The sequence below is a fragment of the Perognathus longimembris genome, chromosome 3 (assembly GCF_023159225.1).
Source record: "Perognathus longimembris pacificus isolate PPM17 chromosome 3, ASM2315922v1, whole genome shotgun sequence".
Lineage (NCBI taxonomy): Eukaryota > Metazoa > Chordata > Mammalia > Rodentia > Heteromyidae > Perognathus > Perognathus longimembris.
This window is the reverse complement of record NC_063163.1, coordinates 69303226-69328105: the sequence shown is the minus strand read 5'-3', so window position 1 is coordinate 69328105 and position 24880 is coordinate 69303226. Positions and strand designations below refer to the sequence as shown.

Below are 24880 nucleotides of genomic sequence, written 5' to 3'. Positions count from 1 at the left end.
TGTATATGTGGTGCTGAGGAATCGAACCCAGGGCCTCATGTATACGAGGCAAGCACTCTTGCCGCTAGGCCATATTCCCAGCCCCTGGCCTTTTCTATATATGTGGTGCTTGGGAATTGAACCCAGGGCTTCATGTATGCAAGGCAAGCACTCTACCACTAGGCCATATTCCCAGCCCTTGATTGGTGTGTTTTAATGCAATGTTTATAGCATGTTTATAATGCATTATTAAAAGGCTATGTGTGGACCAGGTGCTGGTGACTCATGCCTGTAATCCTAGCTACTCAGGCTGAGATCTGAGGCTCATGGTTCGGAGTCATCCTGGGCAGGAAAGTCTGAGAGTCTTAATCAAGTGGTAGAACACTAGCCTTGAGCAAAAAGGCTTGGGACAGTACCCTAAGTTCAAGCCTCTGGAATGGCACCCTCCCAAAAAAGGTGAGGGTGTGGGGGGCACCTGTGAATAGATCTCCTTTGCTCTGTCAATCATTGCCTTAAGATACTGTTTCAAGTCTTCTTTTAATCTGTAAATGTAAGAACTAACACCTCTGCTCATACATCAGAAAACAGGCCAAATAAAGGCCAGTAACTTTGGGGTTCAGGCTTAGAAGTGACTCTAGTACCTGCAGTACTGCTCCTGAGGTTTTTAGTACTCAACATTTACCAGCCTGCTTTGCTCTTTTTGTCTTTTTTTGTTTTTTTTTTTAAAGGAGTTAAAGACTCCCCAACCTGCATTTTGTTATGTTACGCTTTGTTGATTCCACAGCATTTGTGCATGCTGCCATGGATACAGATTGTGCTTTCGCCGGTAAAGAACCAGATAGGTAAAAGCTGAGTCATATGGGTAGCTTAGTAGTAGACCTGTAGATGAGTGGTAGTCTTCTTCACCCTTAGATGCATTAGAGGAGCTCAGAATTGAAAGGATTTTTTTTTTTTTGTGCCAGTTCTGGGGTTTGAACTCAGGGCCTGAGCACTGTCCCTGGCTCCTTTATGCTCAAGGCTAGCACTCTGCCACTTGAGCAACAGCGCCACTTCTGGCCTTTTTGCATATATGTGGTGCTGAGGAGTCCAACCCAGGGCTTTCATGTATATGGGGCAAGCACTCTTGCCACTAGGCCATATTCCCAGCCACAATTGAAAGGATTTCTGTGACAAATCACTTCGCATCAGGCTTGGTTCCAAGGGTTCAGGAGGACTCCTGTTTTTCTAATGGGATCAGAATTTTGAGGTATTGAGATTATCAGACTACCTATTCCCTTGATTCAAAACTCCCAAAGTAATGACAGTAGAACTTGCCTATAGGAATGTTATTGAAACATAGAATGGTAAAGCAATTCTGTTTTTTTTAATTATATTTCTTTTTGACAGTTCTGGGGATTGTATTCTGGGCCTGAGCCCTGTCCCTGGCTTCTTTTTGCTCAAGGCTAACGCTACCACTTGAGCCACAGCACGACTTCTGGCCTTTTCTGTTTATATGGTGCTGTGGAATCTAACCCAGGACTTCATGCATGCAAGGCAAGCACCCTATCACTAAGCCATATTCCCAGCCCAGCAATCCTGTTTTTTTTTTGTTGTTGTTGTTTGTTTGTTTTTGTGTTGTTTTTTTTTGCCAGTCCTGGGGTCTGAACTCAGGGCCTGAGCACTGTTCCTGGCTTCTTTTGCTCAAGCCTATCTAGCACTCCACCACTTGACCTACAGTGCCACTTCTGGCTTTTTCTATAAATGTGATGCTGAGGAATCGAACCCAGGGCTTCATGTATGCAGTGCTTCATGTATGCGAGGCAAGCACTCTACCACTAGGCCATATTTCCAGTCCCAGCAATCCTGTTTTTATTCAGTGAGTATATAGCCGTATATAGCCGTTCAATCTTTTTATGAGTATCTTTATGGTATAATTCAGTAGGTTGGAATTCTGTGGTGAAACAATTACTTTGTTTTGGTTTGTCTTTGTTCGAGGCTGGCACACTTACCACTTGAGCCACAGCTTTTTTGGTGGAGATAAGAGTCTCACAGACTTTTCCTACCCAGGCTGGCTTTAAACCATGATCTTCATGCCTCACCCTCCTGAATAACTAGAATTATAGGCTTGAAACACAGGTTCCTTATTTGGGCGGTTACTTTTTGTGTAATTCTGCAAAGGACACTGTAGGTAGAGATCATTAGGTATTCAGAAAGGCCTGTTTTTCTTAAAAGAAGGTGGTAGGCGTTTTAACTCAGTTTACTTAGGAGGAGGTTATGATTAGCAAGAGCAGGATTTGTTGTGGTGGGTGCTCAGTGTTGAACCATGTCATGTAGATTAGCCCCAAACCAAATGCCTAGCATCTGCAATTAGATTGGGTAGTTTATTCTTAGTCCTATGTAGATCAGGAGAATATAGAGTTTAGTTACCTGCTGTGGCTGTAATTACTTATTTACAGTTTGTAACAAGCAACAAGCTGAGCAGTCTAAAACATTAAATTATACTTATATCAGTATTTTATTTTATTTTTTATTATTATTATTATTTTTGCCAGTCCTGGGGCTTGGACTCAGGGCCTGAGCACTGTCCCTGGCTTTTTGCTCAAGGCTAGCACTCCGCCACTTAAGCCACAGTGCCACTTCTGGCCGTTTTCTGTATATGTGGTGCTGGGGAATCGAACCCAGGGCCTCATGTATACGAGGCAGGCACTCTTGCCATTAGGCCATATCCCCAGCCCCAACTTATATCAGTATTTAAAAAAAAAATAAAAGTCGGGGCTGGGGATATAGCCTAGTGGCAAGAGTGCCTGCCTCGGATACACGAGGCCCTAGGTTCGATTCCCCAGCACCACATATACAGAAAACGGCCAGAAGCGGCGCTGTGGCTCAAGTGGCGGAGTGCTAGCCTTGAGCGGGAAGAAGCCAGGGACAGTGCTCAGGCCCTGAGTCCAAGGCCCAGGACTGGCCAAAAATAAATAAATAAATAAAAGTCTTCAAAATTGGTGTTTAAGAAGTAACTATTGGGGCTGGGAATGTGGCTTAGTGGTAGAGTGCTTGCCTAGCATGCATGAAGCCCTGGGTTCGATTCCTCAGTACCACATACACAGAAAAGGCTGGAAGTGGTGCTGTGGCTCAAGAGATAGAGGGCTAGCCTTGAGCAAAAAGAAGCCAAGGACAGTGTTCAGGCCCTGAGTCTAAGCCCCAGGACTAACCAAAAAAAAGTAGTAACTATTAAAATACATTTTTATATCTGGGTCCCCATGGCTCACGCCTGTAATCCTAGCTATTTGGGAGGCTAAGTTCTGAAGATGGAAGTTTGAAGCCAGCCCAGGCAGAAAAGTCCCTATGAGACTCTTACCTCCAATTAACTATTCAAAAACTGGTAGTGAAACTATTGCTCAAAGTGGTAGAGCACTAGCCTTGGGCAAAAGATCTCAGGGACAGTGCCCAGGCCCTGAGTTCAAGCCCCACAACCAACAGAAAAATAAAAGTACATTTTTATCCACCTACCTTCTGGTGAACTGGAACATGTTGATGTCTATTTTATGACTTTTTTTTTTTTTTTTGCCCATCCTGGGCCTTGAACTCAGGTCCTGAGCACTGTCCCTGGCTTTGTTTTGCTCAAGGCCAGCACTCTGCCACTTGAGCCACAGCACCACTACAGGCCATTTTCTATATATGTGATGCTGGGGAATCGAACCCAGGGCTTCATGTATGGGAGGCAAGCACTCTTGCTACTAGGCCATATTCCCAGCCCTATTCTATGAATTTTTACTAACTCTTTCCTCATATGCCAAGAAAGAGTAAGAGACAGGTTAGCAGATAACCTGCTCAAGGCCAGCACTCTGCCACTTGAGCCACAGCACCACTACAGGCCATTTTCTATATATGTGGTGCTGAGGAATTGAACCCAGGGCTTCATGTATATGAGGCAGGCACTCTTGCCACTAGGCCATATTCCCAGCCCTAGGACTTTTTTTATTTCTTCTGAGTATGCAGGTGGCCTGTGTCATAGTTGTGAGTTCATTTTGGGATGGGTTCTGTATTCAGCTATGTGTGATTGTAAATTCAAGGAGACAGTGCTAGAGAAAAGTTCTGTTGAGTGCTAGAGAAGAGTTTAGGAATCTGGGAGTTAAAGAGGCCCTAATACTACACTTCCTTGTGCCAGCCATGAGTAAGGAAGCCTGCTGAATGTGGTTCAGATTGTGGAGGAGCGGCTTTGCTCTGTGTTGGTCAAGTAGGGATATAAGTTATACTAATGGTACCTTCACTGGCAATGAATACTGTCCCCTTTCCCACCAAAGGAAACTGTATCCCAGAATGAATATAAGCCTTTTAATTAAATTGAAAGTAGCCATAGTTGTGGCCTTTTGGTTTTTCTAGTGACTTTGTGGAACACAAATTCTGCTAGAACCTGGGGTTTGGGGGTCACTAGGTGGGAAGCAGAAAAGTATATGGCTTAGTCCCCTACTTGTTCTCTCCCATTGGGGTCTCTAAAGTCTGAGGGGGCTGAACTCATCCAACATCTGAGAGAATAGCCCAACCAACCTTGCACATGCCTGCTGCTCTGGCTGTACACAGGATTGCTGACACCCTTTATTTGGTCCATCTTGGGGCTTGAACTCAGGGCCCCGGACACTGTCCCTGAGCTCTTTGTTCAGGGCTAGTGCTCTGCCACTTTGAGCCACAGTGCCACTTTCCATTTTCTTTCTTTCTTTTTTTTTTTTTTTTTTTTGCCAGTCCTGGGCCTTGGACTCAGGGCCTGAGCACTGTCCCTGGCTTCTCTTTGCTCAAGGCTAGCACTCTGCCACTTGAGCCACAGCGCCACTTCTGGCCATTTTCTATATATGTGGTGCTGGGGAATCGAACCCAGGGCTTCATGTATACGAGTCAAGCACTCTTGCCACTAGGCTATATTCCCAGCCCCTCCATTTTCTTATAGTTAATTCGAGATAAGAGTGTCACAGACTTTCCTGCCCAGGCTGAGGCTGGCTTCGAACCACAATCCTCAGATCTTAGCCTCTTGGGTAGCTAGGATTGCAGGTGTGAACCGCCAGTGCCTGGCTTGCTGTCAGCTTTTGATGGCCTCTGTTGTGCTTTGGAAGTGTGGATTTCTTTGAAACTTTGTCATGTTCTGTTCTAAACCAAAATTCTATCTGTAGACCCTAGAGAAGAATGTTACAGCATGGCAGTCTCCAGGCGGAAACTGAAAAAGTGATCAGCAGGGAAGGGAACGCCAACAGAGTCCCCACCCTTCTTTGCCAAAGGTGGATTTGTTTGTATGTTGGCATCCACTTAGCAGAATTGAATGTCAAATGCTTTCTTTTTCCACCTCCATGCTAGGAGTGGAAACCAGGGCTGTGTACATGCTGTGAGCACATCTTTTACCACTGAATTACCTTCCTAGCTCTGCCCAGTAATTGTTTAATTTTGCCTAAACACTAACTTTTTTTTTTGCCAGTCCTGGAGCTTGAACTCAGGACCTGAGCACTGTCCTTGGCTTCTTTTTGCTCAAGGCTAGCACTCTACCACTTGAGCCACAGCGCCACTTTGGGCATTTTCTATATATGTGGGGCTGAGGAATCGAACCCAGGGCTTCATGTATGTGAGGCAAGCACTACCTCTAGGCCATATTCCTAGCCCTAACACTGATCTTTACTAAATGTCAGTTGCATCTTTTTATAGCACCTCCAACAGAGCAAAAGACATGAAACTAGAATTGGTTCAGCACTTTACTACTTGGGCCATCCTCTTGGCGCGTGCCCCCCCCCCCCCCAAGTATTATTCAGATAGTCTGTTTTTCCCCCGGGGCTGCAGTCCCTTCTGGATCCTTAGTAGCCAGTAATACAGGCCTGTGCTTCTCTGCTTGCTAAATATTTTCCCTTTTTTCTCTTTGTACCTGGAATAAGTGCACTTGGGCTGCAGCCTCATCTCTGTTACAATCCATAGGGGCATTCATAAGCCTAGGAAAGTTTATTTCTCTTGGAATAGGGTATGCTCCTCAGATCTCAGCCTTGTGAGTAGCTAGGATTACAGGCTTGAGCCACCTGTGTGCCATTACAATTTTTTGCCTAGTGGAGGCCTTTGGTTTGAATGTCCCAAATAAAAACCAGTATTGGTCTTTGTTCTACATGACTACAGAGTTGTAAGCCTGCAAATCAGCATTGGCTTTCACATTGTGCTGACATATAAACCCTTTATTATGTTTTTCTTTTTGAATTCAGTGAAGGAGAACGACCTACTCAGAATGAGAAGAGGAAGGAGAAGAACATAAAAAGAGGAGGCAGTCGCTTTGAGCCCTACACCAACCCAACTAAACGATACAGAGCCTTCATTACAAACATACCTTTTGATGTGAAATGGCAGTCACTTAAAGACCTGGTTAAAGAAAAAGGTAATGGTACTAGTGGTGGAGTAGGGTAAGGCTGGTGTGGCTAATTCCTTGGTTCTCTTTCGTCAGTGGAAGCTGCTCTGGAAGAGCATGTGTTGTGTCCAAGTTTAGATTAACCCCACCTCACTTCTTACTGTGGTCAAGCCCATGTGTCAGACCAGGGTATAGGCTTTTGGCCTACAGATTATTTTACTGGCTTACTATCATTAATAAGACTATAGTTAGGTTTGAGGATAGCCAATTTGTGTTAAATTTATCAAGTTCTTCACGTTATTTGAGTTTTTTCTTTTTAACGAAAAAGGAAATTTATCTCTTAAAGTCTGGCAGGAGGTAGTTGTTTAAATTTTGTGGATGTCCTTCTAGGATCAATATTTGGTAGCTGGAATTTGTGCTGCTCAATTCCACACTGTAAAATCCTAGCTTCTGTTTTGACTTGTTAGGCTTTTCCCCTCTGGGGAAAAAAATCAAGGAGATTATAGTTGGAGAGTTCAAAATCTCCTCTGTGATGTTTTAAGTAAGAGTACACATTGTTCTAGCCAGGTGTCCAAATCCTGGCTGAGGATAGGGGAAGCAAACCTAGCTCTGCTGCCACCAGGAGGTCTGGGGAGGCCACCTGTTGTCCTCTGCCTCCCTTCTTAACACTGCTGTGTCCTCCTCTCCTTCACTCCTGTTCTGTTGTCTTCTCTTTCTTGATTCTTGGTCCTACTGGTGGCACTGAGGACTTAAGGAGATCACTCAAATCTGGTTTAGACAAAACTGTTCATAGAGAACAAGTTATGTTGGTACCTTGAGCTCTTCTTCTGAGGGCAGCTAGAATTAATCAGCCTTAATGAAGGCTGTAAAAGGGGTGTTTGAAGGCTGTTTGAAGGAGGAAAAGGTATTGCTTTTTTGTAGCATTCATATTGAAGGGCTTGATTTGTCAAATGATTGACATTTCAGTGGCACAGAAGCCTCTTGGCCAGGCCTTTTTGGTATGTGTATTGGTGTTCCCTGAATTGGGTTTTGAAGCCATGAATAATGGCCACTGCCATCCCTATTCCATCACTTCCTTTACCATGATATGTAAGAAGCACTGAGCACAGGAAGACTGCATATAGTCATGTATGCTGTTCCCATTTGTACTTCTCCAGATAACACGGATAGAAACATGTTCTGGTGTGACGTGTGTTTTCCTGCCTTGATCAGCCAAATCATTCCTGCCAGTGCTCCTGGGGCAAGAGTGAAGTTTCTTTTGTCTGATGGACGTGTCATGTAGCATCCCAGATGCAGTGTTCTTGGTTTTTGGGACTGCTGCTTTAATATAAGCTTAGAATATCTGAACAGAACTGTTGGGTATTACTTGACTTCGTTTTTGGGATAACCCCCAAATTTGTGTTCTTGTGATTTGGTTGAACTGCTGAATTGTTATTTCCATTGATAATAAGGCATAGTAGTTCCAAGAACCAGGAATGTGGCTTTGAAAATGCAATTTGTCAGAATTTTGTAAGAGATTGTAGGCCAAATTATATTTCTTTTTTAGGAGTGTATAAACCAGTTTTGGGACATGATGGCTAAATAGGCGATGTTTTTACTGCTTTACCATTAATTTAGTAATTCAGTTCTGGAAGCCTTCCAGCTGGTAGTAATAGCAAGCAGCAGCAGCCATGCCGTTTCTGGATATAGAAGCAGTTAACCTCAAACTACTATTTGCACAGTATTAAGTGTGGAGCCAGCCTGGTGGTTTATTCGGATACTTCCAAACTGGTTCTCATATTCCCCTGGCATACTGCTATGAATGCCTGGGTTCAGCCCTTTCAGTGTATTTTTGGTGATGTAATTTAGAATTACAGGTGTGCAGTAAATCTGTTATTTTTAATGAACCTTAAAATGTTCTTGTTTAGAGCTCCCCTCTTCTGGTAAACTAATTACTTTGCTATTTAATTATATTAGTCATAGTAGATTGTGGGGAAAGTGATTCTTAACAGAAAGGTAATATTTTTTATAATGATGCTCATGTTTTCTATGAATGAAATCTAAAGAAATTATGTTTACATGCATAGGGCTCAAGAAAAATCTACTCACTATGAGGTTTGAAAAACAGACTCATGCACATCTTGGGATACCAAAATATGTCTTACGTGGTTATTTAAAATAATTATTTGAAATCTCTTGGTAGTAAGTCTTAAGTTCTTTTGAAGACTTAGCAAAACTGAAAGCATAGTCTCAAAATAATCCCAGGTGGACAGACCACAGAGCTTGGGCAGACACAATAATCAAACCCCTCTTCTCCCGTTTGCATTTGAAGAGACTATCACTGATGAAACCCTAGTCCTGTTGTTTGAGGAAATGAGTGGAGGAATGAGAACTAGAATTCGTTGTCCTCGACTTGAATTTTCTGTCATTTGCAGTAGTGTCTAATTACAGCTTCTCAGAGCTAAAGTAGTACTTTTGCCAAGAGTGGAGCTTTTCTAAGGATAATCATGTGTGAGATTGTCTTAAGTACCAGTACCCTCCTGATTCCTAATCTTTTCCTTCTTTGTCCACCAAGTGTGTATTTTCCGTGTTTAATTTTAGCATTTTAACAGCATTCTAGGACAAACTGGTATTAATCTGATACGTGAACTAGTCTTTTACACTCTTCCTTCTGGACAGAATCAGAAAAGTTTTGTTTTTTTTTTTTGTTTTTTTTTGTGGTCAGTTGAGGGGCTTGAACACAGATCCTGAGCGCTGTCCTTGCTCTTCTGCTCAAGGTGAGCACTCTACCATTTTGAGCTATGGCTCTACTTGAAGTTTTCTGGTGGCTAATAGGAGGTAAGAGTCAAGCACTTTCTTGCCTAGGCTGGCTTTGAACTGTGACCCTCGCATCTCAGCCTCCTGAGCAGCTAGGATTACAGGCATAAGCCATGTGTTCTGACTCACAAAACTTTTGGTTGGCATTAATCGTGAAGTTAACATTGCTGGCTTTAGAGAGAAAAGTGTACTGAGCTTCATTTTGTTCTGATCCAGACTTATGTTTCTCTCAACTCCCTTTTTGTGTCAATCAGGGACATGGGTTAAGCACTGGACAGCTTGCCTTTTGCCTGTGTACTTGCTCCCTGCTTTCCACCTCTACTCTAGCAGACCTAGTGGAACAGAGGAAAGGTTTCTCTTTTCTTACCTCTTTTTTTTTTTTTGGCCAGTCCTGGGGCTTAGACTCAGGGCCTGAGCACTGTCCCTGGCTTCTTTTTGCTCAAGGCTAGTACTCTGCCACTTGAGCCACAGCGCAACTTCTGGCCATTTTCTACATATGTGGTGCTGGGGAATTGAACCCAGGGCCTCATGTATATGAGACAAGCACTCTTGCCACTGGGCCATATCCCCAGACCCTTTTCTTACCTCTTGATCATGCTTTATTTTTACTAGTTTTATTTTGAGAGACGAAGTCTCACTATGTAGTCCAGGTTGTCCTTGAGCTTGCTATTGTAGCCCAGGCTGGCCTTTAACTTAATCCTCTTGCAAAGTGCTGGGAGTTCCTGGGTTGAAAAAAAAAACCAAACTGTTGGGAGCTAGACACTCCCTGAAAAGTAAAAAACAAAACAAAACAAAAATGATCAAGAAAAACAGTTCAAAACAAGACAGTTGAGAACCATTATCATATGAAATTAGAATCCGGAGATTGTCCGACCAGGTTAGAAAGTGCCTTTTTTAACAGTCTACAGCTACTCAGTTGCTTATCAGATAGATAAGATATACAAGTTAGTGTTTTTTTTTCCATAAGAGAACAAAGCATAAAGATTGCTGTGGCTAGAGGATCCTTAGGAATTTAAAATTAAAATAGTATTGTACTCCACTAGAGAACATGAAATCCTCGGGGTGCTGGGCTGCTTTTCCCTGGTCTACTCAGAGCCAGTATGGAGTTGGGGCAGCTGCCACCAAGGCAGGACTGGACTCACCACTGAATAAACGTGGAGTCTAGGAGGAGGAAGAAAGGAAAGTCCCTGTTGTCCTTTATGGTCATATCAATCCCAAGTTTGGGAGCAGTCAATTTAATTAGTGTGTGCAGAGATTTCTTTAAACATTTTATCCATCTGTTATTATTTAATGTATTACTTTAAATTTCAGATTGCAGCTGACTGAAAACTTGAGGCCCAGAGGGGAATTGTAGTCCAGTAGAAAGCTTCTGCTGGTTCTTGCAGGTGATTTGCATTGTGACTCTGTAGGGCAGGATTCTTTTCAATTTAAACGTCCCTACCCAGTCCCTACCCAGTCGTTTCCTTTGTTGGAAATTGGGCTGGTGCTGTGCTGAAGCATTCATGCTGTGTAAATGCTGAAGATGAGTCCCAGCCTGTGTGGCTTCCTTTATGGGCTCAGTCATTTTCTAACTTGTATATGTCAAGTAGTCCTTCAGTAGAATCAAAGAAAGAAGCTTCTAAAACCTGCAGCTGACTGATCATTTTATGTGACAATCCCCTAGAGTGACTATCCCAAAGTTGACCACTATAAGGAAAATAAACTGTTTAGCAAAATGCTCTGCTTTCAACTCCATGCCCCGTCCCATTTGCAGGGGCTGAGGTATAGTGCATGTCTTTATGGGGCTCTTAAGTTTAGTCCTAGCACCTCTGCTCCCCCTCAAAAAAGAATAAATAAAGGCCTTATCACATATGAATTCTCTTCAGTGAAACTTAGGCCTCTGTGTTACCTCTTTTCTTTTTTTCTTGATGCTTCAGGCTGAGCAGTAAGTGGGAACACAAAAACAGTCACTTATTGTGATGAAAGTTTGTACAGAACTATTGAATCAACCCAGCTCCAAACTGCCTTTCTGAGTTGCTTACTGAGGATGTATTTTGTTCTTGGAGCAGTATTTTTATAATCCACTTAAATGATGGCCAAACTGATTTCTTAGCATTTTAAAATAGGTTGAGTATGACATTTGATGTGCGATTTCTCAGCCTTTACTATTTTCATTTACGTACCTCGATTCTTAAAGCTGCAGTGGAATTTATCTTAGCCTTCTCCGGGGGTTTCATAGGCTCCATTGTTGTATAGGAGCAGTGTTATTTTCATTGGTGCCAGAGAATACCACTTCTGGCACTGCTGCTGCTTCCCTGAGACTGCTGTGTTCTGGATGTTTCATTCTTGTACATTTGGCTTTGTGAAATGTGATCAGGCTGTGTGTAATTGGCAAATTTTGCCTTCAAATTTTTTCTGGTACTTGTCCTGACTACACAAGACACAACTCGGCTTTAGTATAGTAAAGCTAAAAAAGAAGCTAGTTGGGTTTTTTTTTTGTTGTGTTGTTTGTTTTTTCGGCCATTCCTGGGTCTTGAACTCAGGGTCCAGATACTGTCTTTGAGCTTCTTTGTGATCAAGGCTAGCACTCTAGCACAGTGTCACTAAGGCAACTGTCTTTTAAAAGCTTCCTTACTATCTTCCTATAGGGAAGCATGAATTAGAAAAAATGCAGACCTCCTAATCTAACCTGATAAAAAGTTCTCAGGCTGCAGTGTTAAGGTCTTGTAAGGAGTGTGGTTATTGCTGATGATGCTCCAGAACTACTTTCGCTGGAGTCATGGATGGCAGTTACACCACTAGAAGGGGAAGGGGGAAACAATTTTTTTTGTTGTTGTTGGTCATGGGGCTTGAATCTTAGGGCCTGGGTGTTGTGCCTGAGCTCTTTTGCTCAAGGCTGGCACTCTGCCACTTGAGCCACAGATCCATATCTTGCTTTTTGGTGGTTAGTAGGAGATAAGTCCCCTGGACTTTGCTGCCCAGGCTGGCTTTGAACCTTGATCCTCAGATCTCAGTCTCCTGAGTAGCTAGGATTATAGACATGAATCACTGGCACTCAGAAAAGGAAACATTTTTAAGGCAACTTCTTCAGTGCACAAGATTGAAACTGAGGGTGCCATCGCTGGGAGTGCTAAGTGATCATTGGTTTAAATGGTGATGACAGGTGAAAAGTTTGGTTTGGACTTGTTTGCTTTATAGGTTACAATAACAACTTTCTGGAACCAGGTTAGGAACTTTAAAATGCAACAATATTTGAGTTCTGACAGTTAAAATTGCCTTGATTCAGAGAGTGTGATTTTTTTTTTTTAGACGTTTTTGAGCTGTAGGCACAGCTTGTAAGAATTAAGTTTGGGACACTTGGAGACAAAAGCTGTTGGTCCTTGAATGGCTGCTGCTGTTGAAAAAAATGGCGTTTAACATTGCCTCATGAATGGCACTTTTGGAATTGCTTTATTTGTAAGGGTAAAATAAAGCCAGTTTGCATGACTGTCCCTTGGCTAGGATCATTTTTAAACTTGCCCCATGGGAGTACATATTCCACAAGTTAACTATAATGGTCCTGGTCCCTCCTGTTTCCTTTCTTCCTTTCTTTACACTAATCCTTTCTGTTTTGTAGGAAAGGACAAGGAAGGGAGGCATTTGTTTAAACTTGGCCTTCTTGTAAACTTGGCCTTCTTGCCTTCAGTTACTGCACTCCATTAGTAAAGATGTTCTTCAGCACATTGATTTTATTTGTGAAATAATTTTATCTTTTTTCCATATAAACTTTTCCTTGCTTTGTTTGAAAAATCCTCATAATCTTAATGTCCTTGGAACAAAGATTTGGAATGAGCAGGAGCTGTGAAGGCCAGTAGTGGGTTCATTTTACCCTTATCCCATTAAACCAATCTGTGAGTTCATCCTCTGGAAAAAGTTGGGGGGGGGGTTCTGAGGTAAAAGCTCCTCCCCCGCCCCCCCTTTAAAATTTTGAGAGTCTGTTTAGAGATTGTGTGCTCCTGTTAATGCTTTAAGGTTGTTTGCTGTGTGCCATCTTCAAGTTCAGCAGCCATTTTGGTGGTTGTATTGATGGATTCTAACATCTGGTCATGGTGGTCATGAATTGGCAATCCAAACCTTGAGGAAAATCTGCAGAAGCTCTTGAAAAATCTTCTAATTCTCCCCACCCCCTTTGTGTGGCTTAGAACTATGTGAGTCTACTTATTGTTTAGTTACCACCTGAACCCTAAATTTGAACTCGTATGCTTTTATGGGGAGGGTTAACAAGCAGCTGGAGTAAAGGCTGGCTTAATTCACTGAAGAGAATCCAGATGCTGTTATGGTTTTTGGATTATATACTCAAACATTGTGTTTCTAAGCTTTGAGGCCTAGTGCTGTGTGCAGGGCCAGCTACAGAATTTGTGGGGCCCTGTGCAAAATGAAAGTGAAGAGGCTCTTGTTACAAATGAAGAATTTCACGATGGCTGTACATTAGACTTAGTGCAGGACTGTGTCATTACACAGCTTGCACACCCATGGAGCTGGTCTGTAGCCATTCTGTGCCTTTGAGCTCTTGCCCATTTTTATGTCAGTTATTGGGCAAGCTCCAATCAGTGTGGCATTGCAACCTGTGTGCTGTTTATCTACTGTCAATAGTAAAAGCATAGAGGTAAAACTTTCCCTTCCTTCCTAAAAAGTGAATCGTGCAGACTTCTTTCCTAGAGATTTGGATTGCCTCTAGTCATGAGTGAGTATTCCAGGCAGGGCCATCGACAATGGAAATCTGTGGAAGTAGCTTGTTTGTGGTGGGAGGAAAATCAAGGACATATTGTTAATGAGTTTTCATCTACTTTTACTGCACACCTGTAATGCCTAGCTTGGTGGTTTAGAGAATATGGAGTGTTTCTGGGCTTTCTTATAAGGCAGAGGCTCCATACAAGGTTGCTGATGATTGTTCTAAATTCCCATTGTTTTCTTGGCTTTTCTCCCTTGGTTTATGTGTCGTCTGGAAACTGATTTGTAGTTGGTGAGGTAACATACGTGGAGCTCTTAATGGACGCTGAAGGAAAGTCAAGGGTAAGTGTCTGAGAGAATTTCTTCTGTGGATTTACTACATGACAAATGTAACTGTATGGTGGCGTGGACTCGAATGAAATCAGGAAGGCAGTGAGTGCTCATGTTACAGTAGCTACGTTTGATCTTGCCAACACTCCAGTGGGGGGGAGGGGGTTTGCAAATGGGAGTCCCGCTTTTCCAAATGGCTGGCCAAAGAGCTTTTTGGTATTCTGTTTGGATGCCCAATTTGGATAACTGGGGACCATAGCAGCATTGTCTCTTTGTTAACAGAGGAATTGGCTGTGTGTGAATTATGCATGGAATTTTGGCGGTGGTACAATTAATGTAAAACGTGTGTTCTTGTCTAGAAAATGTTACTCTTGGTTGTTTGCTGAATTTGAAAGTTGTGTGAACCAAAGATTCCGAAAAGTTGCCTTTGTGCCAGTTAATTGTAAACCAAACATTACAAATCGGAACGTTCAAAATTGGCCTAGTTTAATGAGAACATAAACGATTTTCTGTCGTGCAATAGAATGGCTTATAAGAATTAATCACAAGGATGAGCTTAATTTATGGAAGGGATGGATTTAGGAGCAGGATAAGGAATTGATTGAGTACTAAGGGAAGCAGATCTAAAGTTGGTGTGATTTCTTGGAGAACCTGAATTTTAGGTCTGCTCATTATAGCTGCTTCTGCTATAGTGCAATGCTGGTAACGTGGAGGAAAATGACATTCAGGAGCCCAGCTTTTAATAAGGAAGGCTAGGCCAGGCATTTTTGTTTATCATCTTCCCCTTAGAAGGGCTAATTTTTAAATAAAACTTCCTTCGTTACATAAATCATATATTTATAATCTGCTTATAACAGTCATTGGTATTTACTATTTTTTTTTCTTTTCTTCTTTTTCCCCTTTTCTTGCTCGTCTGACTGGTGTTGGCTTCTTCCGAAGGGATGCGCGTAAGTATTGTTTAGTTACTTACTGATGTTATTTGAGCCTTCCAAGTTGTAGGACTGGTTCCACTCATTGTCTTTTGACTCCTCATAGTGTTGTTGAATTCAAGATGGAAGAGAGTATGAAAAAAGCCGCTGAAGTTCTAAACAAGCATAGTCTGAGTGGAAGACCACTGAAAGTCAAAGAAGTAAGTTCTTGTTCTATCTCTGCCTTGCACAGTAAGCTCTTGACTGACACTATGTGAACCATGTGTTAGTTCTTGAGTTGTGTTGTTCAGAGTGGAATAGTCCTTGGCTGAATCTTGAACAGAATGGATGAGGAGGATCAGTTACATGCTCCCGCAGCCATCCTGTAGGATCTTGGGTAGAGTGGCTGGAGCTGAGTGGACTGCTTCTCTTAGGCCTTGTTCTGGGATATTCACCTAAACCTATGGTGCAAGTAAGAGATTATTACATCTACTGGATGAAACACTTTTTTTTTTTCTCCCCCCCCCCCCCCATCCTATGCTGGTCTTGGGGCTCGAACTTGGAGCCTGGGCACTGTTCCTGAGCATTTTTTTTTTCCCTCAAGGCTAGCTAGCACTCTTATCAGTTGAGCCGCAGCTCCACTTCTGGCTTTTTTTTTTTTTTTTTTTTTTTTTTTTTGGTGGTTAATTGGAGATAAGTCTCATGGACTTTCTTGTCTGAGCTGGCTTTGAGCTGTGATCTTCCTTTCTCAGCCTCCTGAGTAGCTATGATTATAGGTGCGAGCCACCAGCACCTGGAACTCTGGTATCCTTTTATTTGTGATGAAGTTCAAACTCAAGAGCTTCATGCAGGTCAGGCTAGCACTCTATAGGAAGAGATTTCTTGTTGTTATTTTGTCTCAATACTGGGACTTGAACTCAGGCTCACCCTCTTCCCAGCTTAGTTTTGCTCAGGGCTGGTTATCTACACTTGAGCCAGACCACTACTTCCATCTATTTTCTGGTTATTGGAATCTCACAGACTTTCCTGCCCAGGCTGGTTTTGAATCTCCATCCTCAGATCTCAGCTTCCTGAGTAGCTAGGATTACAGGTGTAAGCCACTGGGGCCTGGCTAGGAAGAAGTTTTTTTGTTTTTATTGGCGGTGGTGGTGGTGATTAAATCCTTGCTTGACTTTTTTTTTTTGAGGCAATCTCACCATCTTCAAATTCATGATCCTACTGCTTCAGCCTCCCCAATGCTGAGATTTCAGTCATGTGCCACCCTCCTTGACTTGTTTTTAAATCATCTTGAGGAGGAAGATGAGTATATTGATAGTAGCTCAGTATGTTGATTAAAAAAGCATAGTAGAGTTTAAGGTTCTCTGTGGTGGTAAATAATGGCAGGAAAGAGTTTGAGAAATGGTCTCCCCCCTCCCCCCTTTAGTCATGAAGCTTGAACTCTCAGGTCTTGGGCCCTATCCTTGAGCTCTTTTTGCTCAAGGCTAATGTTCTACTACTTTGAGTCATAGCTCTACTTCTGAATAATCTTGTTAATACCAAAGTTCTACAAAACATGCCCAGGAAGTTCCTTCTCAGACTCTACATCAGGATGAGGAGCCTGGGGAATGCACAATTGTTTTCAGACTGAAAAATCATGGATGGGTTTTGCAGAAATCACACAAATCCCACTGCACTAATTAGTAAGATTCAGCCATTTGGAACCCATGAAGATCTTATTCCTATCTGGAATACTGCATCAGGTCAGCTAATTGTGTCACCCCACTTCCTCACCTTCTTCTCTTAGTACCCCCCCTCCCCCCCTACACATACACACACATACTTTATTTTTTGCCAGTCCTGAGGTTTGAACTCCGGGCCTGGGCACGGTCCCTTTGCACAAGACTACCACTCTTCCACTTGAGCATACCACCACTTTAGGCTTTTTCTGTTTATGTGGTACTGAGGAACCGAACCCAGGGCCTCATGCATGCTAGGCAAGCACTTTGCCACTAAGCCACATCCCTAGTCCTTGAGAGCTGTTTTTAGCACTGAATTTTAGGCCCTTTCAGTTTACCTGGAACTCTTTAGTCTATTGGTTTAATCCATTTTGTCTTGTTATTGAATACCTTTGAAAAATGTCTTTTAGACACTTTTAATTTCTGAAGTTTTATGTTTTAAATTTTATTAGAATAAATTAATTGTACAAAGGGGTTTCATCATGCACTTTGATCAAATTAATCTTGTCTATAGTACTCTTTGTAACTCCCTTCTCTTTTCTTTCCTGTCCTTTTAACATTTTTCTAGTGGATTTCATTATGTTCTTTCAGTACTGAGGCTCACAGCTGTGCTTGAGCTTTTATGCTCAAGGCTAGTGCTCTAATACTTGAGTCAACTTTACTTCCATTTTGGGGGGGGTTAATTAGAGATAAGAGTCTCACAGACTTTCCTGCCCAGTCTGGCTTCAAAATGTGGTTCTCAGATCTCAGCCTCCTGAGTAGCTATTTATTACAGGTGTGAATCACTGTTTACCCCCCCCCCCCCCCCTATCATTTGAGTCAAGTCTCCTCTTTTGGCTTTTTGTTAGTTAATTGGTGATAATAGTCTCTTGGGTTTGTCTTTGTCTGCTGGCTCTGAACCTTTTCCTCGGATTTCATCCTTCTGAATAGCTAGGGTTACAGGCATGAGCTTATTTGTCTTTTCGAGCTAGGCTTATCTTAACATGAATCTCTGAAGTTGGAAAAACCCAATTATTTGTAAATCAATTATTATAAACCTGGTTCTGACTGCTCTTGAGTTGGTTCAGTATAACACTTGTGTGCTTATTTCAGGATCCTGATGGTGAACATGCCAGGAGAGCAATGCAAAAGGTGATGGCTACGACTGGTGGGATGGGTATGGGACCTGGTGGCCCAGGAATGATTAATATCCCACCCAGTATCCTAAATAATCCCAACATCCCAAATGAGATTATCCATGCATTGCAGGCTGGAAGACTTGGAAGCACAGTGTTTGTAGCAAATGTAAGTAAATGGAAGGGTTGTCTAACATGAAAAATATATGGCCTCTGGCCTTTGAGCCAATCTTGTCAATATGTCACACATTGTAATTGTGTTATTTGAGAGAGAAAAATTTTTCGTCCTTACCTTGATTTATTTAGAGCCGTGGGGTTGTGTTTTATGGCCTGGTGACCTGTGTTATAAGTCATAGGCATGCACACAGCACAGCTGCTGGAGTCTTGTTTATTACTGTTGCAGAGGCTGCAGCAAGGGCAGGGCAGGAGTGAGCAGAGATGGAATACTGACCCCTGCCTCTCCTTATGTCGTGTAGATGGTAATATCCTTGTCATTTGCAAGGGGAAATATTTGTAGAATAAGGCAGTTTATAGGGCAAAGAGTAAACTTTAGCAGGGAGGCTCATTTTTTAAAGTCATAGAAAAGGGACATTCAGTGTAAAGCCAGGCCCCTATAATGGCGTTGAACAGATTTCACTGCAGTGAAATCCTAATGCCTGTTTCCAATCAAAGCATGTCACTTTTAAAATGTTGTTTATTTATACAATATTTAACAACATGAACATTTTAGTTTCTACCCCTTTTCTCCTGCTTAGCTGGATTATAAAGTTGGCTGGAAGAAACTGAAGGAAGTGTTTAGTATGGCTGGTGTGGTGGTCCGAGCAGACATTCTGGAGGATAAAGATGGGAAAAGTCGCGGGATAGGCACTGTGACTTTCGAGCAATCCATCGAAGCTGTGCAAGCTATATGTATCCTTGTGCAGGAGTTCAACCCATGGGAACAGGGGAACTTCAGCAATGTTAAGGCAGTAATTATATAACCATGCACACTGGAAGGAACATACTACTGAGGGATTTGAAAGTTCTCTGAGGTGGGGTTGCTTGAATACCTTATGGGATTTATTGGGTGGGGTTAGTGCTAGGCAAGTGCCTACAAGTGGGGTTTTCCAATGCTTGCTTTGTAGAGGAATTTGGGTTTGAAGGAAGAAGTCTGGAAAAAGTATCCCTAGAGGTTTTTTTTGGGGGGGGGGGGAGGGGTCAGCTCTGGGGTTTGAACTCAGGGCCTGGGCATTCATGACTCTTTTTGCTCAAGGCTAGCACTTTGTCATGACTCTTTTTGCTCAAGGCTAGCACTTTAAGCCACAGTACACTTCTGGTTTTCTGGTGATTAATTGGAGATAGGAGTCTCACGGACAGACTTTCCTGCCTAGATTGGCTTTTGAACCACGATCCTTAGATGTCGGCCTCCTGAGTAGCTAGGATTACAGGTATGAGCCACCAGTGCCTGGTGAGATAATTTTATTATTAGCCTCCTGTCCTTTTTAAGAACCCTCTGTCTTCAGCCATTTGAAAGAGGCAATTCTCCTTGCTCTAGACATGTACCCTAGAAGTTACATTTTGTTTTTGTTTGGATTTTTGGTGTGGGTCCTGGGCTCCATCACTGAGCCTTTTGCTCAAGGCTAGTGGTCTACCACTTGAGCCATAGCTCCACTTCCAGCTTTCTAGGTAGTCCATTGAAGCTAGCAGTCGTATGGACTTCGCTGCTTGAGCTGGGTTTGAACTATGATCCTCAGATCTCAGCCTCCTGAGTAGCTAGGATTGTAGATGTAAGCTACCAGTGCCCAGCTAAGTTACACCTTTTATTTTTTTTAAACCAGTCCTGGAGTTTGAACTCAGGGCCTGAGCACTGTTTCTGGCTTCTTTTTGCTCAAGGCTAGCACTATACCACTTGAGCCACAGTGCCACTTCCAGCTTTTTCTGTATATGTGGTGCTGAGGAATCGAACCCAGGGCTTGATGAATACGAAAGCTAGCGCTTTACCACTAGGCCATAGTCCCAGCCCAAGTTACACCTTTTTGAATCACAATGGAAAGTGCCACACATCCTTACAGTCTTTAAGCTCTGACAAGACTGTCACTGAGTACCTTACAGAGGTGGGGTTAACTAGCTTCTGGGTTATACAAAGCTCTTGACATCATTCCTGTCTATGACAGGACAGACATGTACCCTGGATTGACAGTTTTCTATGAACTGTGCATATGGGAAGTACCCAAATGGCCCTTGGCTGAGCAAAGCTTCCCACCCTTGATAGCTTTGAAATAAATTTTTCCCCTGTATTTTTTTTCCTGCTGTGGGTGGTTTTATTGATGTAACAAATAACCTTAATTACAATATCAGCTATGTTTAATGGCCAGCTGCTATTTGATAGACCAATGCACGTCAAAATGGTAAGTAAATAGAGATTATTTTCTCTGTCATATGTTCAAATATCAAATACATGGAGTAAAACACTCCTGAGAGCATCCCATAGCCTCTACACTGAGCTGATGAGCAGGTCCTGTGTGTTGAACACACATGTGATGGACATAACCTTTTGCTCTTGTAGCTCCTCTGTAGATTTTTCTGGTTTGCCTATTGGTTGTTACTGGTTTATTTGGGAAGTCAAATATCCTGCTTGAGCATGTGATGAGTTTTAAAGAATGATTAGATGTGTGGGCTTCTAGTTTTCAAAGTAGTACAAAATAATGTTTGGTTAGCATATACCTGCAGTGAACATATTAAGTCTTTGATTCAGACAGCATTTCAAGGTATTTCAATTGTAATAAATATTAGCTATGCTACAGTGGTGCCAAAGATAATAGTAGTTAATACAGATGTCACTGGAACATGATGAGGGCACTGGAGTTAGAACTCAAATTCAGGAAACAACACAAAAGGAATTACACATTGATGCTTCAGTTTCTTAAGCATTCAGTTTGGCATTTTGAATTGATCAAAGGATTCACATGACTCAAAAGGTATGACAAGTGAGTGATGACCTTCTTGCACAGGTCCCAGCCTTCCCCCCACAACAGCATACATGATTTTTATCCAGAAGAAAGTAAACACACTCCATGGGTCTCTTCCTCCTCACACAGTGCTGTGTGATAGGAATGTGTCATAATTTATAGTTTATTTAACAGTGCATTTTTGTCTTTTTCTGTTCTTCTCGCTCTTCTTTCTTTTGGTGTGCTGGGGATGGAATCCAAAGCCTTGCACATGCTCACAAATGCTGTGCCTCTGAGCTTCAGCCTCAGCCATCCACTCCTTTGTGGGCAGGAGTTGTTCCCACACATCTTTTTTGCTATGGCAAGCCCTCCTCCAGGGGCCACTGAGGTACATTCATCTTCTTCCTCTTTCAGGATGAGAGGGCTTTACCAAAGGGAGACTTTTTCCCTCCTGAACGTCCCCAGCAACTTCCCCGTAAGTATTTTTGTTTCAGGTATCTTAAGGAAGGAAGAGCCAAAAACTTCAAAGGGAGGGGTATAAAGGTGAGGCTGCAGTGAGAGAAGACAACTTGTGTGCACACACAGAAATTTAACACCATGTTCATAGCAGCCTGGTAGGCAGATAGCCAGGCTTGGTGATGCATATCTGTTAAACCCAGCACTAAGGAGTCTGAGGCAGGAGAGGACTCAGACTTCAGGTAGAGATGAGACATTGTAATTTGATGGATAGATAAATATAATTTATAAATCCACATGATGATATAATATTCAGTCATTAAAAAGAGGGCTGGACGCTAGTGGTTTACATCTGTGATTCTAGCTACTCAGGAGGCTGACACCAGAGAATTGTAGTTCAAAGCCAGAGCAGGCAGGAAATGATGTGAGACTCTTATCTCCAATTGACCATCAGAAGCTGGAAGTGGAGCTGTGACTCAGAATGGTAGAAAACTATCTGTGAGCAAAAAGAAAAAAGCTCAGGGACAACTCCTAGGCCCGGAGTTAAAGTCCTAAGACTGACAAAAAAAGGTGGTCCTGACACATGGTTGATAAATTCTATAAGAGATGCCAAAATAGGCAGAAACATAAGAAGAATTCCCAGGGGCTAGGGAGGGGTAAGGAGTGACTGCTAGTAGGGATAGTTTCTTTGTGAATTGATGAATAAGTTAAGGGAATGATACTGTTGCATAGATTTGAATATACAAAAACGCCACCAAATTCTATACTTAAATGAAAGTTGTGATACATAAAAAGATTAGCCACAAAATTTTCATGAGGAAAAAATGGATTGGCCATTGTACCATCCTAGTGAATGGTAAAGACCTGTTGTGACCAGGAAGGCTAGATGATTGAGTGATCACAGTGTGAAGTCCTAGTGACCCTCAGTGGGAGGAGTGAGGGTCTTAGGGAATTTTGTGGTGCAGACAGGGCAAGCCAGGCTAGAGCACCAAGTGTCTGCATTGTAGGAGTTAGAGCAGATCTTGAGGGAAGCCTGTGGCTTCAAGATGGGAAGAGGGTGTTAGTGTTCATAGGCACTATTGTGGGGGCAAGGCCACATTTTCTTAACATACCCACTTTCAAGTGAATGGTCACTGATGCTTGTTGAATCTTCCTCTTGCAGGAGGAGGAGCCCTGGGCTCCAGGGAGGCCATTATCCCTAGTCCTTTGTCTCCTCTCCCAGCTCCAAGGGTTGACTAGTCTGCTTTGGGAGTGAGTAACCTTGGTGACTTGATGCTGTTGCCATGTAATTAGAAACAGGGATGTTAATCAGATTACCTTCAGGTTTTTGTTGCTATTGGTGCCTCCATCTCAGTTGGCTAAAGCCTCAGGACTTGGTTACTAGAGCCCGTTTGTATGTAGAGGGGCATGGGGCTGAGGGTAGTAGGTTGGGTATTAAGTTAGGAAACTTTGTGGGCAAGAATAGAGATGGTTCATTGAATACACTACTGCATTGTTACTGAAATCCCGTAGATTCAGAGCCATATAGCCCAGTGTGTGAACTGAGTTTTATAGCATTATTCCTTACCCCATCCTCTCTGTGAGCAAAAAGTCTTTTGGGCTGCTGGGTTAGGAGGAGGGTATGGGTGGTCATTGGACACATTTGTGCTTCATGTCACTTGATAAAACATCACTTTTGGGATTTTTTTGGGTGCTGGTACTGGGGCTTGAACTCAAGCCTGCACACTGTTCCTAGGCTTTTTACAACTCGAGCCACAGCTAATACTTCTTGCTTTTTACTGGTTAATTGGAGATAAGAGTCTCATAGGACTTTGCTGCCCAGGCTGACTTCACACTGATCTTCACATCTCAGTTTCCTGAATAATAGATAAGATCGTAGGTATGAGCCACTAGCATTTGGCCAATAAATTTTTTCTTCCTTTTTGTGCCAGTCCTGGTGCTTGAACTCAGAATCTAGGTGCAGTCCCTGAGATGTTTTGCTCAAGGCTAGCACTCTACCACTTGAGCCACAGCTGTGCTTCCAGCTTTTTGATAGTTAATTGGAGATAAGAGTCTGATGGATTTTCCTGCCCCGGCCGGCTAAAGTCCTCAGATCTCAGTCTCAAGTGGCTAGGATTATTATAGGTGTGAACCACTGGTGCCTGGGTTGAATAAATGTTTTCTTAATTTAGGGAAAGAAACTCAAGATTCTTACTGTATAGGTTATTCTCAGTTCTTGGCAACATTCAAGTGAACGAATTTTGTTATGTAAATACACATCACAAACTCCATTTTGCAATTGCATTTAAGAAGCCAAGACTTTATGAAGAGGAGAGCTCCCAACTATACAGAGCCCTGTGTAGGCCCTAGGGACCCACAGGATGGTTGGGGGCTGGGGGATAGTGTAGCAGTCATAACATACTGACTCACCTGTTTTCTCAGAAGAGAACCTACACTTGTGATTTTCTCTTTGCCTTCCAGATGGACTTGGTGGTATTGGTATGGGTTTGGGGCCCGGAGGGCAGCCTATTGATGCCAATCACCTAAACAAAGGCATCGGCATGGGAAACATAGGGCCTGCAGGTGAGAATTACAGTCTACCTTGATGGAGATTTCTGGAGAGTGAAAGTTATTGGGATAATTGGACCTTGAATGGTAGAAACCGAATAAAGATTTAATTGGGACAAAATTCTTATTCAGCTACATTTTGACAAAGGCAGTGTTTTTTGTTTTTACTTAGCTATGTTTATTTTTAAAGCCATACCTTTCCTGCCAGAAGGTTGGTCTTGCCTGAGGCCACACTGTCACTGACAGGCTAGGTCTGGCCACAGTACCACAGAATGCTCTGGTGCCCTGATAAGTCTGTCACCTAGACCTCCCACATGACTTCTAGAAGTGGGGAGGGTCTCACTTCATGGTAGTGTGACGGTCCCAGGTCACAAGACACAAAAGTGTGGACATAAGATAGACTTTGCTGTTTAGTGTTATTTTTGTGCCATGAGATATTTCTGTAATATTAGGTATGTTTGATTTTTACAACCTCAGACTTAGGTTTTTCTTTCTTGAAATCATTTGAAATTGTGATTTCTTTTCTTTTATTACATATTTTATTAAAAGGAAGGAAGGAAGGAAAGAAACAAACATAGATCTAGGCCATTTGGGCCACACTCCAAGCAATAAGTAATAATTTTTTTTTTTCCCCAGTCCTGGGCCTTGGACTCAGGGCCTGGAGCACTGTCCCTGGCTTCTTTTTGCTCAAGGCTAGCACTCTGCCACTTGAGCCACAGTGCCACTTCTGGCTGTTTTCTATATATGTGGTGCTTGGGAATCAAACCTAGGGCTTCATGTATACGAGGCAAGCACTCTTGCCATATTCCAATAGGCCATATTCCCAGCCTTGAAATTGTGATTTCTTGTCCCTCTATACTGCCTTTGTCATTTTTGCCTGTCTTTGGCTTTCCTCCCAATCTGGTCCTGGCCACAAGCTCAAATGGCTCTACCTGAGCCATATTTCCTACTCTGATCCCTAGAGGAAAGTGTGTTATAGGAAGATTTTTTTTTCCCTTTTTATTTTTATTTTATTTATTTATTTATTTTTGGCCAGTCCTGGGTCTTGGACTCAGGGCCTGAGCACTGTCCCTGGCTT

At 42.6% G+C, this 24880-nt stretch overlaps 1 protein-coding gene and 1 long non-coding RNA gene across 8 annotated transcripts in view; one reads left to right on the top strand and one right to left on the bottom strand.

The window, feature by feature from the left end:
- Window positions 1-24880, top strand: part of Hnrnpm (heterogeneous nuclear ribonucleoprotein M) — a 42529-nt gene that overhangs the window by 4283 nt on the left and 13366 nt on the right. For 4 of the 7 annotated variants that reach the window (XM_048342082.1, XM_048342083.1, XM_048342085.1 and 1 more), the window contains exons 2-10: window positions 6180-6349; window positions 14094-14146; window positions 15074-15081; window positions 15170-15263; window positions 17850-18041; window positions 18628-18781; window positions 20210-20259; window positions 21214-21274; window positions 23716-23817. In XM_048342082.1, coding sequence (XP_048198039.1) covers window positions 6180-6349; window positions 14094-14146; window positions 15074-15081; window positions 15170-15263; window positions 17850-18041; window positions 18628-18781; window positions 20210-20259; window positions 21214-21274; window positions 23716-23817 — 884 coding nt within the window. Of the gene's footprint in view, window positions 1-6179; window positions 6350-14093; window positions 14147-15073; window positions 15082-15169; window positions 15264-17849; window positions 18042-18627; window positions 18782-20209; window positions 20260-21213; window positions 21275-23715; window positions 23818-24880 lie in introns of those variants that run through there. The other 3 variants (XM_048342086.1, XM_048342084.1, XM_048342087.1) reach the window with 2 other exon arrangements.
- LOC125348671 lies at window positions 7219-9995 on the bottom strand. Its single transcript, XR_007210401.1, has 3 exons — window positions 9701-9995; window positions 9307-9482; window positions 7219-7229 (listed from the first exon to the last, which is right to left on the bottom strand). It is a non-coding gene; the product is annotated as an uncharacterized LOC125348671 (long non-coding RNA).